The following is an 18,031-nucleotide window of genomic DNA, read 5'->3' as shown; positions in this document are numbered from 1 at the left end:
AGGATACAAGACATCTTTATAGTCGCAATCTCTGCAAGTCTACTCTGCGAAGCAAACGCCTTCAATGGCAAACACTGTGAAGCCGCATTGATGGCTGACAAAGGCAGATCAATTATCGCAAATAAAACAAAACAGTGAACTATTACAAGCACAAGCTCAAACAGAACTTAATCGAAGCGAATGCTTTCTTCAAACGCGAACCCATAACGGAGGGTGATTCCATCGCAGAAGGCTAATGCCGTCACTGTAAGCCAGCTGTGGAAGGTGCAGCTGTGAAAGGATGACGATAAACAAACATGATTCCTCGAGACGCAAACATGTTTACCTCCATTATTGCTACGAATAACTCAAGCACAAAGACACAAAGACAAAGCAAACAACCTCAGTTGCTTCGACATAACGGGAATGCCTTCACTTGCTAATCCCTATAAATCTACTGGCCAATCCGCTTAGTAACCCATTTCGGCGGCCCAGCTCTCAAAGCTCCCCAGTCACCTTACGTAATCGCTCAAGTCTGTCAACCGGAATTGACTGGCAGCTCAATTCAATCAATCACCTCACAAACCGAAGACCGCCCAACGCGACAGCAAACGACGAGCCCGCCCGCACGAGGGACGATACGACAGTAGCGACATTCGAGACCAGCGAGCGACATTCATTTTTGCCCAGCATGCCTCAGGATATGCCCCCTCGGGGCGGGTACGAGCCCGTCCAGTACAAGGTGCGTTGGAAGTTTACGGGAGTGCAATTGGAACGATGTGTTGTTTGAGGGTATTTATGAGATCAATTGGCTCGCGGAGAGTTTGTTGAAAGAATTGGGGGGGGCGTCACGATCGATTGCAGGGCTGGGAAGACATGGAGCAAATGCAGGCCGTTGAAATGGACGTTTATCTGACTTTCTACAGCGAAACCTCCCCGCGAAGGGTTTCCGTCCCGGTATCCTCCTCCTCGGAATGGGCGCTGTTATGGGTTACGGCTGGTATAAGCTGATCGGCGGCATGCGTGAGGCCAAGTACGTTATCTCTCCCTCTACCCGAACATGCATCTACAACAAAACACACCGGCAACCTACAAACACCCCACGACCACGATTGCTCACACAGAAACAACGACCTATCGAACCAAATACTGACAGCTATCAGCGAACTCGGCCGTGAAAAGATGTGGGCTCGCATCAACCTCATTCCCCTCCTCCAAGCCGAAGAGGACCGCGATCAGGTCCGTCGATACCTGGCCGATCAGAAGCGCGAGAAGGAGTTGCTCGGCGACAACGCCAAGGTTTATAACAGTGACCGGTTAGTTCTCTCATCAAGAGGTACTGTTGATGGGAAATATGCTAACACGGGGCAGATTCGTGAGGCCGACTTTCGCTGTTACACCCCCTCCTACTACAAACTAAACAAACGGTGGAAAGACGCAAGCTTGTATATATGTTTTAACAAACTGGTTTTACCTGGAATCGAAAGGTCACAAAGAAAACACTGACTACCTCTACTTTGACTATTTGACACTCTCAATCTTCTCCTCTGTCCACTGCCACAGCTTCTTGCCCAACTCCTCACTGAAACACATGTCATCCCCCTTGTTTGCCTTTCCAACGGGTTCATAAAACGCCACTGTCTCATCTCTCTTGACATCACCGGCCGAAGCCCAAGCGGTGTTATATCCACCTTGCTCAACCGTCATCATAGATGGATTGGTAACATACACAAACATTCTCTTCCAGAACCCCAGGCCTGTGACCAAATTCGTAGCAATAACACCAGGATGGACGACAACGCTCTTGATAGCAGGGCATCGTCGCTCCAGTTCCTTTGCCAGGACGATGTTGGCGAGTTTGCTCTGTCCATAACGGCTCCATGTTCCAAAGGGTAAGTGTTCTTGGAGTGAATGCAGCGTCTCAAACTCGATACCTTGCTTTGGATGGCCTGCATATCCGAGTGAAGTAACACTAACAAATCGCACTTCGCTCTTCTCAGCAGTTTTTTGCATGATTGGCAAAAGAGCCATCAAAAGCGTCGTATTGCCAACATGGTTAACACCAAACTGCAGCTCCAGTCCATCTTGAGTAAGTCCATCAACAGCCATGACTCCCGCATTTGCGATGAAGACATCTAGTCGATCATGTGTGAACTTCTTCGCTACGGAGCGCATGCTTGCAATGGATGTTAGATCGCATTCGAGGAATGTTGCTGGAACGGGAGATATGGCAGATATGAGAGACGATGCGGAGGCTGAGGAGCGGCCGGTGAAGTAGATGTGAGATGGATTGTGAGAGGCGAGAGTGAGGATAGCAGAACGGCCTAGACCGGAAGTTCCTGATGAATTGTTAGTAGATGATTGTGAAGAGGGAGGAGGAGACGAACCGCCAGTGATGAGGATGACTTTTCCGGTGAGAGAGGGAATGTCGGTCTCCGGATTGAAGCCTTTGAAGGATGTCATGATTGCTATAGATCGTGATTTCACAATCAAGATAAGAAGTAGCGTCGTAGATGAAGGAGTTATGCTAATTCAAGTGGTTGTACGAATGTAACAAGAGTTGCTGCCATACTCAGGCAAGGGACGGTTCGTCCTTCTTATACACATTTCATGTCTCATCATTATTCCTCCGTGTGCAGTTCTAATTACAAAGCGACACACTACACGTCATGACTTTGTTGTCCCGCGAGTGTCTTTCTAAGTGAAGCGGCATGATAGATTCCCGATGTGAGACGGGTTTCTACAGTAGCTCTCACTAACCCGGTCAGCCTTGATCTACACCAAAATCTGTTAGTACGGGATAGTTAACCATCCCTGTCCCTCTGTCAAAAATTGGCGACAAGATCTCCGGGTGGAGCGTAATCGTTTTCAACCTTCAACCTTCATCCCATCAGAGGACAAAGGAGCAAACATGGCACATATGTTTCACAAAACAACATCAAATTAGATTAGACACAACAACGTGCTTGTAAGACTTGATTGCCCTTGCCTCGGGGTATTACATAGCGTATTTACCAGTACAAATCTCAGACCCACCAACTCCCCTTCCGTCATGTACACGCTTCTATCTCCATTTTACTGATGTAAATGTAGGGTAAAGATTATCCTATTCCATATCGCGCCTGACTCCATTCCCGAGGTTTCAAGTCTTCAATTCGCCATTGATGCTTCTCATATCTCAGTCCGCCATAAGCTCTGCTAGCAACTCTCTCTCCAGCTCATCCTCATCAAAATCTGCCCCGTCATCAACATTCACCAGAGGCTCTTTGTCCCGATCCACCACATCTTCGTCGCCTGTTGGAACTGGTGTGGGTAGACTTCCATCTTCTGTGTCTTGGTCGTCGCCGTTGGGTGTTTGTATTGATCGGAGACCAGAGGCGCCCCTGTTCCGAGCCAGGCGTTGCTTCTTGGCCAGGACACTTTCGCCTAGATTTGAGCCGTCGTCGTCTGACTCATCGGCATCAGCCTTACGCTTGATGCCTTTCGAGGTCTGACCGTCGACGGATTCGACGTCTGATTCTGTGACTGTGGGGGCAATGCTCACGTCGCCGTCGTCACCAACTTCATCATCCAGGAATTCGGCCAATTCATCTTCAGCTTCTCCCCAGTCAAAGTCCCTAAGCTCTTGCCCCGTCTGCGCATCTTCAGCTTCGTCGGCTTCCGATGTAACTTCAGTAGTATCATCGCCTCCCTTCTCCCTATCAGCGTCCATGATCTCTAAAAAATAAGGTCGCTCGTCGAGTCGTCTCCATTGACTTAGGCAGTCGGTGAGCCAGTTTTGGTTGACAATTTTAATGCTGGGGATTTTCGCTGCTTGTTGTACCTTCTTGGTACGAGGGCGTGATGAGGCAACGACAAGATGTGTGACTCGTTTCGATACTGTATCCAGGACCTGAGCACCATAACTCTGAGCCTGCATACCAATCTCCGACTCCTCCACTCTCACGCCCAGAGGAACAAGCCCAGATAGCACAATCACGAGACCGGACAAGACATTGGACTTGAGTTCATCAAGAATGTCGCCGACATCCGGGACCATAGATAAGTCAACGCCATCATCAACGGATGCCCTGCGCTTTGACTTGCTATGCGCCGGTGGGTGTGTTCCCTCTTTCTCTCGCCTTTCCGCTCGTCGCCGGTCGTATGTCTCGTAAAAGGCTGTGTGTAAGTCTGTAAGGTGGTCTTGGAGAGCGATAAGCTCCTCGTCGTCGTCAACAAGAACGTTTCGATGGTGGATAGGCGGTGATTCGCTATCATTCTCGCCAACATTCGTGTCTTGCTGATCGTCTTCCTTGTCTAGCTCTTCCTGCATATGAAGCAACGGTCGGTCCTTGATTTGCTTCTCGAGTGTCTTTTCCTGCTCTTCTTCCTGAACCTTGAGACTGGCGGCATCGTCTCCGCCGCTCATTCGAGCGATTTCATCCATTGGTGAGGCTTTTGGTGCTATTTTCACGCCCTTTTCCACCGGCTTCGACTTGAGTATAGGTAGAATATCCGTTCGCTTAGGCAGAAAACTCGAGTTGATGTCGCCAATGCCCTTGAAGAAATCATAGGGCACCACCTTGATAAGGTTCGGTCGGTTCATAGGCCACACATCGGCTCGGTCGTCAATGATAACTACCATGTCTGTACTGACGGGGAACAGACGTTGTAAGCTCTTGGAAGTGATGCTACCATTCTCATCACGACTGATGACCCGGTTTCCAAAGAGCTTCTGTTCGGGGTCAACGATCTTGGCGATGTTGAGGGCGTAGGCGCGTGTGCCCATGGTGTAAACGTGCAACTCATACATCTTGGAAACCTCATCCAAGAATTCCATCAACCCAGGTCGAAGCTTGATATAGTATGTGCAGCCGCTGGTCAATCCGCGAGGACCGTCGTCATTGAGCTGGAAGTCCCTCACATCCTTCACAGCTTCGTAATTAGGATTCGTCGGATCGTTCTTCCACTCTCCGATCGTGGGTTCTATACAAGCATGAATAATAGTTTGATCAAGATCGACAACGAGACTCAGTTTCCGTTGTCTGAGTAGGCGCTTCTGGTTCTCGTGCTCGGCCTTTGTAGCGACGCTTTCGCTGACTCTCAAGACAGTCTGGTCATGGCTCATGTTGATCATAGCGCGATCTGTGTCGAGGTTATCACTCGCCCAGTTGATCTCGGTCATGTCAGCGCCGCACAAACTGCAAAGACCCTGCACCTGAACTTCATGACCACACGCTTCTTCAACCATCAGACAGGGCGAGTCAGCCGCGATCTCCTGGCCTTCGCGGATGCGCCATTGTTTGAGCTTGCCTTCGGCGGGGCTGTCGAACTCGGTGTATGTGGTTTCATCGTTCCAAGTCTCTTCGTTAACCTTGCGCTTCCAGTGGAACTTGTACTCGAAAATGCTTTCTTGTTTCTTGATCGTATCGCCGGGTTTCTTGAGGAGTTTCGTAACGATGATAGGGTAATGTAGGCGCGAGCCCAGGGGGACGATCTTGTCGTGCATTGTGTGTATCGTTGGTAGGTAAAATGTGTGTAAGGGTTCTTGCGATGATATCGGTAGCCTCTGATCACGAAGATTAGCTCGCATTCATCGGAACTTGCCAGATAAAACTTGGTGAAAGGCTGAGTGGATAAAGTCGCTAGTGATCCTTAGTGACAAAGAAACGTACCTAGCGAGCTCCCCTTTCTTTAATCCTTCGCGGCGCAGGCGCACCAGTCAAGCCCATGGCCTCACCAGCAGATCGTCGCGAAAGTGAATCAGCGCGCCGTCGCAGTCGCACGTGCAAATCGCAGTCGCAATCGCGTTGGTTCTTCTCAATGGACAATTCTTCGCAGGCTTGAACAGCGTGAGTAATGGTACTGGTAGAATTGATTCGTACTGATAACTTGAATCGCTTTGCTGGTGTCTTTTTTTGTCCTTGATGCTACGAAAGAAAGCTCGTACAAGGTGACGCACTAGGTTGGCACAGCTTGTAGCGCGGACCAGCTTCTTCCTTGTACTGTTTTCAATGAGCGCGATCACGTGGCTGGCTGGGTAGGTGAGAACCTCAGCTTGGGTGGACGCTGAGAGACTCGGAGGCGCTGGAACGTTATCGCGGCGCCTACCGTAATGTAAATTGGTGGCGCAGTTGATTCTCCGCGATCGCGATCGTGGGTGGGAGTTGGAGTTGGTCCAAGCTCTGCGGTAACAAGTGCGACGTGATGTTGGACAAGTCAAGACAGCAGAAGCGGTTTTGTTTCACTATCTTTATCTTATCGACAAGAATAAGAAACAGAAACAAAAGAGCAACTCAAGTCTAAGGTGGGAATAGAAATGTGGAGCAACACGAGAGTCGGGGAGCGATAAGATGTCAGAATTGGACGTCAAGACTGTTGTTGTTGTAAAGTGACTGATAACAAGAACTTATGTTAGTTATATGTTAACAATATTCATATCCATCAGCAGGGTCATAGAGAGAGCTTACCACGAAATGAACCAATCAGGTTAGGAATAGATCACCAAGTTTCGTCCTATGATGGGCTCGATACAGTACAACTGCCGCTCAGAGAAACAAACCTAGGTGGGAAGACCCGCCCTTTTTGTACCTGGAGCTGGAGTGCTGACCCCCCGTCACATCATTCAATCATCAACGCAGCAAGCTCGAGTTATACTTTACAGCTCGAATCCCAGGGAAAAGGGGTAAAGCACAAAGGACTCAATTAAGCTGCTGCATCCACTTGATCCAAAGCAATGACATTATCTCTTTGTCAAGTTCCCCAACCCTTTTGATCCTTTGTTACTTGATCACGGATGCCATGACCGAGGCTATCACTTGGACAGCTTGTGTGGGGCTTGGCCTTAGCTTAGACTAGGTAGGTAGGTTGTCTCGCGACGCAGAAGTGGTCTCAGTTGGTGGCGTGTCAGTGACTACCCTAGATCAATTCGGGATGCGAAAATTCATCACCAGTTGAGCTCAGAATGGAACAATTGAGTCACATGCGCATTGTATACGTATACCAGGCCAACGTTGTCGGCGTGTTTATATCTGAAGTATTACAGACTACCGGGGATGTTGCCTTTGAGCGTTGTCGAGCAGGTGACAAACATCGTGAAACGTAACAAGCATCATACAACTCATACAAAACAGATACTACTTCAGCTATCAAGTCTTCTCAACAACATTACAATAAAAGTGGAGGCAACACAAGCTTCAATACCAAAATTCTTTCATAACACTGGTATCTATCGCGAAAACTCAAACCAACGCATCTCCACCCAACCTGGCCATCTATATGTTCATCGTTACATTCCATTTCGCATCACTCATAGCATCATTTTAGCCAATCCCAAGATGCGACTCCAACACGCTTAAGCAGAGGATTGAATGACTCTGTAGCCTTCAGATACCAGCTTTGTAATCTCTTCATTCTTATGTTGCAAAATGCCCAACGCATATGCAACATCGTTCCATTGTCGCTCTGTCTCACAACGGTTGAGTCGTGCGGCAAGCTTCTCGGCCAGCTGTTTGGCGTGTTTGTCCTGGCCAATGCGTTAGTTATTGCTTGTTCAACCATGAGTGCACCACATACCTTTTCAACAAAGCCAAGAAGGAACTTGACAATCCTGCGGAAGCTCTCTTCCTCCATATTCCCGCCAGCGCTGAGCAGACTGAACATGTCGACAAAGTGGTTGTACACAGCATTGTCCTTGGTGCTGAGCTCGGTGAAGAACATTCTCGCCAAATCAGCGATCCTGCGATCTTCGTCCTCCAAACATTTGGCCATCTCGCCAAGCTGACCCTTGACCTTGACCTGTCCAGCGAGGATCAGGAACGTCAATGTCATGAGACAAGTTCGCTTGACGGACGCATCGTCGTCAGCCAGTCTGCGGTAAAGGAAGTCGGTGTTCTCATCAATGAGATGATTGAAGCAGACTGCCATGTCACCCAGCGCGATAACAGCATTGCTTCGGACAGTGGCGTTGGGCGAACGCTCCATGATAGTGATGAGCAGCGGCAAGTTTGCTTCACAGTACTCGGCAGACACACACATGAGCTTAGCGAGACAGAGTGTCGCGGCGGCCTGGAGTCCCTTATCGGCGTATGTTGTGTTGTTGGCGCATATTTCTGATACCAGCGGGCCAAAGACGGCTAGTAGAGAGTTGGGCCCGTATAGAAGCTCTCGCTCACGAATGTGTGCCATGGCTTCTGTAAAGTCATCCTCTGTTGTGCCTCCGATCAGATCAAGCTCATCCGCATCATCTTCCTTGTCCTTGTCGTTTTTAGCGGGCGCTGCCTTCTCCTTCTCCTGCTTTCGGCGCTTGAAGTCGAGTTCACACAGCTCAAGATGAACAATTTGCTTGATGGCAACGTGGCCGACGATGAACAGAAGCTGAGACAGAGCGATGGCATTGTCGCGTTTTTTCTTCTCCCCCTGGGTCGCAGTCTGGTCAGCTGTTGGCGCAACCTTTGTCTCATCTCGCGATGTAGGGCGTGAGCTGGGCTGGGAGGATGGTGGGGAGCGGGACTGTCCAAACACCTGTCGTGCTTTTCGTCGGATGAGGTCTGAGCAGAGGGTATCGGGATGCTTAGAAATAGCATAAATGGCGTTGATGGCCTGTTCTGCTACTCCATACCACTCCTTGCTGTCTGAAGGAACCTCGGTGATGGCAGCCAATCTGACGGACACAGCGTGGTCGTTTGGCAATCGTGAGAACTTCACAGGAGAGTCCTTAGACTGTCGTCCAGATGGGTTAATACGCCTCAAAGCAATGCATGTAAACTTGGCCAACTGAAGATCATTGTGTCCATGCAGACCAAGGCCAGTCCGAAGCATGGTCTCCATCTCACCAACCACAATCTCAGGGTTTGCAGTTGCCAGCATTCCCAAAACAATGATGGCACCTCGGCGCTGAGTGCGGGAGATCTCCCGTTTCTGAACACCATAGACTTGCCAAAGCTTGTTGATAACAACTTCGGGGATCATGCCGCCCTTCATCATTGTCGCCAAGAGCTGCTCAAGCGATGTCAGCTCAGCGGGTGTCGCGCCAAAGGTCAAACTGATCATGTTGCGCGCGATGTAAATCGCCGAATCATTAGGACTGAACGAGTCAGGTGCCTCAAAGAAGAGTCGCCTGTAACATTCGATCAAGTGTGTCTGGACACCCTTTCCTTCATCGCTATTGCCCTTGGTCCAGATGAGTCGAAGCATACGTCGAATACCGACCTTGTTCTGCTCAATATTGTAGGCGTCACCGACCTCAAAGAAGTCCATGGCCTCAATAACCTCGCTCTTGTTCCTTGACCCGAGGAGCTGGCAGATCGTGGTGGTGGCGTCGTGGATAACATCGATAAACTTGAGAGCCTCGTTGTAGTATCTCCGGGTGAGTGTCAACTTCTCAATAGCTTCACTTGTAGCAGCTTCCTCCTGTGCCTTTTTGATAGCAGCAGCCTTCTCCTCTTCAGTCATCTGGGTAGGCTTCTGAGGAGAGCCAAGTTGTGTCGCCTCATCAAGAAGCTCATTGTCGACGGTCGTGTTCGCCTGATCGCCTCCAAAGCCAGGGACACCAGGGGGAGGCTTGAGAGCATCCAGCTCCTCCTGCACCATGTCCAAACGAGCCTGCCACTCCTTTCTTGACAGTTGGGCGCCGTGCATGACTGTGAAAGGATGTGTCTTGATGAGTGTGCCTAGAAGCTTAATTGCGTTACGTCGGACATTGCTGCTCTTGTCTTCCAGACTTCTACAGGCGAGTTCTGCAGCCTTTTGTCGTCGCTTGGGAAACTTTTGCGCAAGATCACAAAGTCGCATGTACACTTGGAGAGTTCTGCACCGGCAGTAGGGGTTGATGTCGAGGAATCGCTCTTCCAGCACATCGAAAAAGGCGTTCAGTTGGGACTTGTGGTTCTCGCTGCGCTCATCTTGCTTGCTGAGGTAGCCAACCATGTTTCCACAGACCTCGATAAGAGCACATCGAAGAGTATACGACTGCTCTAGTTAGCTAACAGCCCACGACATATCCATGAAAACCTACCTCGCTGTCCAATTGCTTCGCAAGCATTGTCATCTGCTTAATCACCAATCGTGGCGCTAACTCAGAAAGCTTGGCAATAAAGGAAGAAACAGACTTAGGTCCTCTAGTATCGTTGGAGTTGAATTCTTTGTTACTGATTTCGCGTAATACCTCGTCAGCGAGCTGAGGATAGTCATAAGTTTCTGCTAGGATGTGTAGGAACTCGGCCATGGGTTCCGACAAGTGCTCGAAATATGTCAAATTCTGAATGATGTTGATTTGCGCCGCTTTCAGTTGTCAGCACTTCACTTGATCTGGACACTTCGAGGTGCTTACCATATCCATGTCCATGATGCTTCACTGCAACACAAAGGACTTTGAAGCAGTGCATTCGGATGGTTGTTGTCTTGACTCGTTGCTCACTCTCCAAAACCATGTAAACTGGTCGGGTAAGAAGGCCAATGAACGTATCTCGTTCGCTTGTTGTGAGAAAGATCTTGGAGAGTTTGAGCTTAAGGACCTTGCACATAACTTCCAAGGCTCCTTGAAGCTGTGTAGCCGAATCCCAAGCTGCATCCTTATCCTTTGCAGCCCCCTTCTTTGCCTTTCCGCGTCCTCTAGCAGCCGGTGCCGCTGACGACTTCTCAGCGGCCTTGGTCTCGACAGCAGCGATCGTCCATTGCAAAAGGAAACCGTATATCTCGAGTAGTTTCTTGTGGTGGGGTACTGAGTCTTGCTCGTCGGGGGAGTCGATATCGGAGTGAACAGAGTCGGCCTCTGCACTCAAGCCGCTCATAACAAGGTCGAAGATCTTGCTTAGGGCGTGGGTGGGAAGATGTGCTGTGTATCTGGGATTTTCTAGCTCAGAATGTTGTCCCACAGTCGGAGTATCAGGTGAATGATGGAGGGATATGGGGGCTAACTTGAGGAGGAACTGCAGCGAGTCCATGTGGGAGGCGCGCATGATGGCATCTGGATTATCGGCGACTGCGTCGACGATAGGGTTCAGGACAGAGTTAACGACAGGGAGTGTAAGGGCTTCGGGGTCATTTTCGCAGTCGAAGAGAGCCCCATCAGCTTCAGGCGTTGAAATGCTGGCTGGGTCCGACATGTAGTGCTTCAAGGCATCGTTGAGGTCAAAGTCAATGGTATCCATGGCGGGCGATTCGACAGTGTCGTCGCAAGTAGCGAGCGACAAGAGGGAAAGAAATGAAGCGGTAAGAACGGCAAAACCTAATGAAAGGGTATCACAAAATGATAAAGGACTAAGCGTGCCTTATGCGCTGAACGTATTGCGACCAGGTAATACCAGACCCGTTAAACCTGACCGTTTGGTGCTTGTTGACAATGCAAGCTTAGTACCGAGTCGGTGGAGGGGATTTAGATTTGGCTGAGGGGACGTGAGCCAACCCCTGGGCAACGATTGTTTTTGTTTTGTTCAACGCGACCACTCAGAACCCTTCCCCTCCATGTCCCGCTAAAAAGACAGCGCGTTGAGCCTATCAGACCCTTGCAACCATTCATCGAGGCTGGCTTTAATCTTCAAGCCCCTCCAACCTCGACTGCATTTGCAACCCGTGGATGCTCTGAAGGGCCAATAACAAAGTCTTGTTCTTTTGCTTAAGTTTGTTTCTACCTGTGAGAGTTCAAGGCGGCTGAAGCGAAGTTGATTTTTACTGGGTGCATTTTCTGTATTACAAAGCGATCATGAGCGCTGCGGTTCATCAGCATGTCGAAGAGCACTTCGATATCCATGAGGATTTGAGGACGGAGGATACGGAGATGATGGTTGAAGAGGAGCGCACTGAAGAAGCAGCTCCAATAGATGAAGACGAACGCGTTCAGTCATTCCAGCAGGCGCATCAACAACAGCACATTCAGCAATTGCAACACCAGCAACAGCACGCCCAACACCAACCGCAACAACCGCAAGAAGAGCCCCAGGAAGAGGAAGAGGAGGAGGAGGAGGAGGAGGAGGAGGAGTCTGAAGACGAAGCCGTTGACCGGACCGTTCAAGCAGACATGGAAAAGTTACAGAATGACTTTCCTGGTTTTCGCAATCGGTATCGGTTGATCAAACGCATCGGTGAAGGTACATTCCCATTTCTCCCATTTGCGCCCCATTGAGATTAACAAATGTTGCCAGGAACCTTCTCTACCGTCTACAAAGCCGAGGATATTATGTACGACCACTACGACAACAGCTGGGACTATGAAGACGATTCCTCAAAATGGACACCACCGCCCAAAGCAACCGACAGTCCTGTGTCTCACCGTCCCCGTCGCAAGGCACGTTACGTTGCAATCAAGAAGATCTACGTCACCTCAAGCCCCTCGCGAATTCTTAACGAGCTTGAACTACTCCACGATCTACGTCAATGTCCCTCCGTCTGTCCTCTCATCACCGCATTCCGCGAAACCGACCAGGTCGTGGCTATCCTGCCTTACTTTCGACACGGAGACTTCCGCACGTACTTTCGTGACTTGACTATTGCAGAGATCTCTGTCTACCTGAGAGAACTCTTCACCGCCCTGAAAAGTGTTCATGATCATAAGATTCTTCACCGCGATATCAAGCCTACCAATTTCCTGTACGACCCAGGTACACAGCGCGGTGTCTTAGTCGATTTTGGTCTTGCCGAGAGGGAAGGGTCTGATGCCAAGCCTTGTCTTTGTCACGAGTCCCGAGAAGTCCGAAAGCATCGCCAAACAAACTCAGTCTGGGCGCAGAATGCTGCGACTCCTCAGGCAGGATATCCCAAGTCTGACACACGATCATCCCGACGTGCCAATCGCGCTGGAACAAGAGGGTTCCGTGCCCCTGAGGTTCTCTTCAAGTGCACGGAGCAGACTACATCCATCGATATCTGGTCTGCCGGCGTTATCCTACTTACCATTCTATCTAAGCGCTTCCCATTTTTCAATTCGGCCGACGACGTTGAAGCAATGATTGAGATAGCGACTATATTTGGTACTAAACGCATGAAGGCTGCAGGTTTACTGCATGGGTGTGTCTTCGAGACCAGCATTCCCACCGTCGGTCAAGGAGGCTTCTCGATGGAGAAGATCATCATGTGGAGCACATGCAGAGGTGAGGAAAAGCCTTTGACCGGAGAGGAAAAGTTGGCCATTAACTTCCTCGAATGGTGTATGGAGCTGGATCCTGGCAGGAGAATAACGGCCGCGGAAGCATTGAACCACGATTTTCTTCTCTTGGGCGACATTGAAGCCGAGAGGCAAGAGAACGAGCAAGGAATGGCGGGGCATTAAACAATTCTGTATCACTAATGTAAACATAGAAGCATGGAAGGCGTTGATTTGAGTATGGTGTTATGGAAGTGGTTGGCTAGATATCTGGTACATAGCCCAACATGACTGATACCCAGTGTTACAAACGTCTCACCGGGAACAGGTACAAGGACACCAGTGGCACGATCACATTGTATTAAAAAGTTTTGTCATTCATAATCGTGGGCGAAAATCGATTTTTATTTCGTTAACTCCTTGCAAGAGTCCCTGATGCAATGCCCGAAGCCGACCGACCTAGGTCCCTGCTTACAGGAGACCTGTCATCCATTGCCCGTTGTTCGCGGGTTGGAGATTCTTTTTTTCCTTTTGCGAAAATTCCCATACAAGCCCAACCGACTCCTAAGCAAGCACAACATTTAGAGAACAGTTGCTTGCTTAAGCGACAAGCTCAACGACACCACCGGCCTGCTTGATCTTCTGCTCAGCAAGGCGGCTGACCCAGCGGGCGCGGACGACGAGAGGGATCTCGGGGAGACGGCCCTTGCCGAGAACCTTGGAGTAGCCGAGGGGGAGGAGGTCGAGGACGGGGACGGTATCCTTTTTCTCGCCGGAGACGTAGGCGTCACGGGTCTCCTGGGGGACGAGAGACCACAGCTTGTCGAGGTTGATGATGGGCTTCCAGAAGTGGTTGGGCTGCTTGTGGAAGTATCGCATACCAACCTTACCGAAGTAACCGGGATGGTACTGTCATAGAGTTAGCCAAAACCTCGTCCAAGTCTTCGCTTCAATCGTGCTGTCGAACCTTGTCCATGTTGGTACGGTGGTGGTGCTGACCACCAGCAAGACCACGACCACCGGGGTGCTTGCGGTGCTTTCCGACACGTCCCTTACCGGCGGAAACGTGACCGCGGCTGAATAACAAGTCAGTCCATCTCAAGTTCGGTATAACATCGTTTTTGATCTCGTCGGGTTCGAGAGCAGCCGCCGACAAAGGGCGATTATTGTGAGCTCCAGCGGTCTATCTCTGATTTTCCTGAGGGAAAACAGGAACGGACGCGGTCTCTCTCAACGACCAACCTCGTCGACGGCGAGGGGGATGAGGACATACTGCTTGCGGGTCTTTGAAGTACGGGTAGGCATGGTGACGGCTGTGGTTGTCGACTTGTCCGAATGTTCACAGTCGAAACTTCGAAATGGAGGGTGATATCCTGTAAAACTAGCAAGAGCCGAAAATCCAGACGAGGGCAAAGCAACCCTAAGAAAATTGCTGTGGGAAAGCGGGGCCGACTTGCGGTCTTTCCAATTTTAGCGTGTCAGGTGATTTCGTGGATTGACCGTGGTGAGTCTCGGTGAAGACCCACCAATGATGAACTCAAGGGTAACTGATGCTTTGAGACGCGCCTGAAGCGCGGTGGCTCTGGTATTCAATCCATTGACAGCTGATGTTAATTGATCAAGATGGCGCATTCCGAAGTGGAAAAAGTCACGCAAGATCTTGAAAAGCTGGACTTTCATCATCCGTATACACCTTATGATGTTCAAGAGCAGTTTATGAAGGCTGTCTACGATGTTTTAGAGACTGGTAACGGGCAAGTTGGCATTCTAGAGAGCCCAACTGGTACAGTAAGTGCCTGAAATTGCCAAGGCAGATATCTCGACGATGTATTGATTAGCTTTGAGTCTACAATACGCTATCCTATCAGAGATACTAACATTGAATAGGGGAAGTCACTTTCACTGATCTGTGCCTCACTAACATGGCTTCGCAACCGCAAATCCAACCAATTCGAAGCATCAATCCAAGAATCAGCGGAAGCTTATAAGGATGAACCATCATGGCTCGTTGAGCAGCTTCTACGGCGCAAGCGCGAAGAGCTCGTCACGCGCTGGGAAGAGCGGGAGAAGCGTCTTGAGACCCTTCGTCTGAAAGAAAAGGCACAAGAAGAACGCGCCCGTAAGCGTCGCCGAGTTGAAGACCTCGTACCCAGTAGATCGCGCGTAGAAGATGAAGATGCCGAGTGGTTGCTTGATGACCCTGATAATCGCGATGCTGGACCTCAGGATGCGCTGTCTGGCTTGAGTAGAGAGACACGAGAAGTCCTTGCGAGTATCGGCTTGGGAGGGGCGAAGAAGCCTGAGGAGGAAGATGATCTTTTGGAGGAGGAAATCAAGGTGCGAACATCTTCGATGAACCGTAAAGTACGAGTAGTAACATTAGTAGATCTATTATACGTCAAGAACGCATTCTCAACTTTCGCAATTCATCACCGAACTTCGTCGCCCCTCATTTCCACCCTCACTGCCAACGTCGCTCGCCAAGGGCGAAGAGACGAAGACAGAAGCAGTGAAGCTTCTACCATTATCCTCTCGGCAGAGATTATGCATCAATCCCACTGTCTCACGCCTGGGGTCCGTCCAGGCTATAAACGACAGGTGCTCAGAACTTCAACAGCCAAAGTCAGGACAGAAATGTCCCTTCGTCCCCAAAGAAGATCTGCTTTCTCAGACACACCAATTCCGCGACTCAGCTTTAGCTACACTGCCAGATATTGAGGACCTTCATCAACTTGGCAAATCACTTTCTGTCTGTCCATATTACGCATCGCGAACGGCCTTGCCAGGCGCCGAGATTATCACACTTCCGTACCCTTTGTTGTTACAGAAAAGTGCCAGAGATGCGCTTGGCGTCAAGCTGGAGGGCAGTGTTGTTATTATCGACGAGGCGCATAATATCATGGATGCGGTGGCAAATGTGCATGCGGCTGAGATTAAGCTGAGCGATCTGCGAAGAGGACGAGCCATGTTGGGTGTTTACGTGAAGAAGTTTGGCAAGAAGCTCAAGGGCGTCAACCGAGTCAATGTTGGGAGAGTGGGAAGAGTCATTGATGGCCTTAGCGAGTGGATGGACAGCGCACTCAAGTTCAAGGTCAGTCTACGTCCATTACAGGTGAAGTAACAACTAACGTCTTCACAGCAAGAACACGGTATCGTGGATCCCAACGACTTAACCCGGCCCAAAGGAATTGACCAGATCAATATGTTTGAGCTCATTCAGTACATCCAAGAGTCGAAGCTCGCCTTCAAGATCGAAAGTTACATATCCCATGTCGAGAGTGAGGATACAAACTCTAAAACACCAAGACCAAGTTCACCAGTCCTTCACACCCTAGTATCCTTCCTCATCGCCTTCACAAATCTCAGCTCCGAAGGTCGAATATTCTATCAAAAGATCAAGGGGCCAACCCCTGACATACAGCTTTCTTACTTACTTTTATCGCCAACCTACGCATTCTCATCTATCGCGTCGAGTGCTAGAGCAGTTGTGCTCGCAGGAGGCACAATGTCTCCATTTGATGATTACAAAGACCATCTGTTCCCTTCATTGGAACCAGAAAAAATCACCACTCTTAGCTGTGGACATGTCATTCCGCCCGAGAACCTCTGTGTCTGGACGCTGGCCTCGTCAAGACCTGGGGCACCACCCTTTGAGTTCAGCTTCCAGAAGCGAGGCGACACAGAAATGATAACGCAGCTGGGTCTTGCCATTCTGAACCTCTGCTCCTTAGTCCCAGATGGTGTAGTTATATTCTTCCCCAGTTATGGATATCTTGACGAAGTGGTAGCTGTCTGGCAAAAGAGTCAAGGAAACGCACAGCCAATCTGGGATCGATTGGCAGCACGAAAAGCACTCTTCAAAGAGTCGAGAGGCGCGTCAAGCGACGAAGTCCTCCAAGAATATTCCGACGCCATCCTCGGCGAGCAGAGCAACGGAAAGGGTGCTCTTCTTCTCAGCGTCGTAGGAGGTAAGATGTCAGAAGGCATCAACTTCTCCGACCGTCTCGGTCGATGCGTCATAGTAATCGGATTGCCCTATCCCAACATCGCATCGCCAGATTGGAAAGCAAAAATCGAGTACATCGAGACAACAACACAGAACAATCTTACGGCACAGGGCGTAGCGAAAGAAGAGGCTATAAGTAGAGGCAAACAGACAGCGAGAGACTTCTACGAAAACGCTTGTATGCGGGCAGTTAATCAGAGTATCGGCCGTGCAATCCGGCACCGGGGCGATTATGCGGCGATAGTTCTTGTGGATCGACGATATGGCACGGAGCGAATCCGGGGCAAACTACCGGGGTGGATAAGAGGGGGGTTAGTCAAGGACAGCCACGAGAAAGGCCTCGGAGGTCTGATGGGCGCTGTCGGAGGGTTCTTCCGAGGAAAGAAAAGCAAAAGCCAGAATCAGTAAAAGCGATAGTGATAGGGCTGGGCCTTGGTTACTTCCAAGTCTGGGCATAACGAAAGATTTCAGATCACGAGACACATTCGAGCTTGTACAAAGATGGGAGCTTGTTTGTGGGTGGAGGTCGAGACCCTTCTTGGCGTGAGGATGGAGAAGGCGAATGGAGGAGAAGAGGCAGATTAGGCTTTTCCGCCACAGAGACCGTGCTTTTGATGGAAGATCGATGGACGGCGTGTTAGAAGGATGCAGAACATGCGTCGAACATTCGATATCCAGTCGTCGACAGGGTTCATATCAAAACCACCGAGACAATACCACAGTAATTAATTCACCTACAAAGCTACAACCAAGACACATTAAATACTATCAGAAAACAAGTACAGAATAAAGACATTATCTGTGAAGGGTAGATACGGCAACATCAGGCATTTCCTGTCAAACACGCCTTAACTACACGCCTTATTAACTAAGTTGCCCGCGGTAAAAGCTCCATGCGGCGACCTTTATCCCGCAGAATCGCGTTAGCAGTCACACTAACACCGACTGCCATTGGCGAATGAATGAATTCTCGTTGGTTGATAAAAAAT

The 18,031-nt window shown here is 49.8% G+C and overlaps 7 protein-coding genes; 3 read left to right on the top strand and 4 right to left on the bottom strand.

The window, feature by feature from the left end:
* Nucleotides 1-670: 670 nt before the first annotated feature.
* Nucleotides 671-1,399, top strand: FFUJ_12395 (related to NADH-ubiquinone oxidoreductase B16.6 subunit; the record flags this gene model as incomplete). XM_023581996.1 has 4 exons in its annotated part: nt 671-721; nt 906-1,012; nt 1,143-1,295; nt 1,351-1,399. 4 exons carry the CDS (start codon nt 671-673, stop codon nt 1,397-1,399), a joined length of 360 nt encoding a protein of 119 aa, XP_023434596.1.
* Nucleotides 1,400-1,500: 101 nt separating this feature from the next.
* Nucleotides 1,501-2,442, bottom strand: FFUJ_12394 (Bli-4-like alcohol dehydrogenase; the record flags this gene model as incomplete). XM_023581995.1 has 2 exons in its annotated part: nt 1,501-2,318; nt 2,367-2,442. The coding sequence occupies 2 exons, from the start codon at nt 2,440-2,442 to the stop codon at nt 1,501-1,503; spliced, it is 894 nt and encodes a 297-aa protein (XP_023434595.1).
* A 715-nt stretch (nt 2,443-3,157) lies between these two features.
* FFUJ_12393 (related to FCP1-TFIIF interacting component of CTD phosphatase) lies at nt 3,158-5,467 on the bottom strand (the record flags this gene model as incomplete). The annotated part of the gene is made up of 1 exon (XM_023581993.1): nt 3,158-5,467. One exon carries the CDS (start codon nt 5,465-5,467, stop codon nt 3,158-3,160), a length of 2,310 nt encoding a protein of 769 aa, XP_023434594.1.
* A 1,845-nt stretch (nt 5,468-7,312) lies between these two features.
* FFUJ_12392 (probable YCS4-subunit of condensin protein complex) lies at nt 7,313-11,108 on the bottom strand (the record flags this gene model as incomplete). XM_023581992.1 has 4 exons in its annotated part: nt 7,313-7,483; nt 7,534-9,927; nt 9,974-10,239; nt 10,289-11,108. 4 exons carry the CDS (start codon nt 11,106-11,108, stop codon nt 7,313-7,315), a joined length of 3,651 nt encoding a protein of 1,216 aa, XP_023434593.1.
* Nucleotides 11,109-11,659: 551 nt separating this feature from the next.
* Nucleotides 11,660-13,222, top strand: FFUJ_12391 (probable CDC7-protein kinase; the record flags this gene model as incomplete). XM_023581991.1 has 2 exons in its annotated part: nt 11,660-12,044; nt 12,099-13,222. 2 exons carry the CDS (start codon nt 11,660-11,662, stop codon nt 13,220-13,222), a joined length of 1,509 nt encoding a protein of 502 aa, XP_023434592.1.
* Nucleotides 13,223-13,636: 414 nt separating this feature from the next.
* On the bottom strand, nt 13,637-14,341 carry FFUJ_12390 (probable RPL28-60S large subunit ribosomal protein L27a.e; the record flags this gene model as incomplete). XM_023581990.1 has 3 exons in its annotated part: nt 13,637-13,945; nt 14,004-14,112; nt 14,310-14,341. The coding sequence occupies 3 exons, from the start codon at nt 14,339-14,341 to the stop codon at nt 13,637-13,639; spliced, it is 450 nt and encodes a 149-aa protein (XP_023434591.1).
* Nucleotides 14,342-14,659: 318 nt separating this feature from the next.
* On the top strand, nt 14,660-17,450 carry FFUJ_12389 (related to CHL1-protein of the DEAH box family; the record flags this gene model as incomplete). XM_023581989.1 has 4 exons in its annotated part: nt 14,660-14,824; nt 14,924-15,373; nt 15,423-16,127; nt 16,176-17,450. The coding sequence occupies 4 exons, from the start codon at nt 14,660-14,662 to the stop codon at nt 17,448-17,450; spliced, it is 2,595 nt and encodes an 864-aa protein (XP_023434590.1).
* Between the last annotated feature and the right edge of the window lie 581 nt (nt 17,451-18,031).

The sequence above is a fragment of the Fusarium fujikuroi genome, chromosome FFUJ_chr08 (genome assembly GCF_900079805.1).
Source record: "Fusarium fujikuroi IMI 58289 draft genome, chromosome FFUJ_chr08".
NCBI lineage: Eukaryota > Fungi > Ascomycota > Sordariomycetes > Hypocreales > Nectriaceae > Fusarium > Fusarium fujikuroi.
This window is presented reverse-complemented; position numbering and strand designations above follow the sequence as displayed.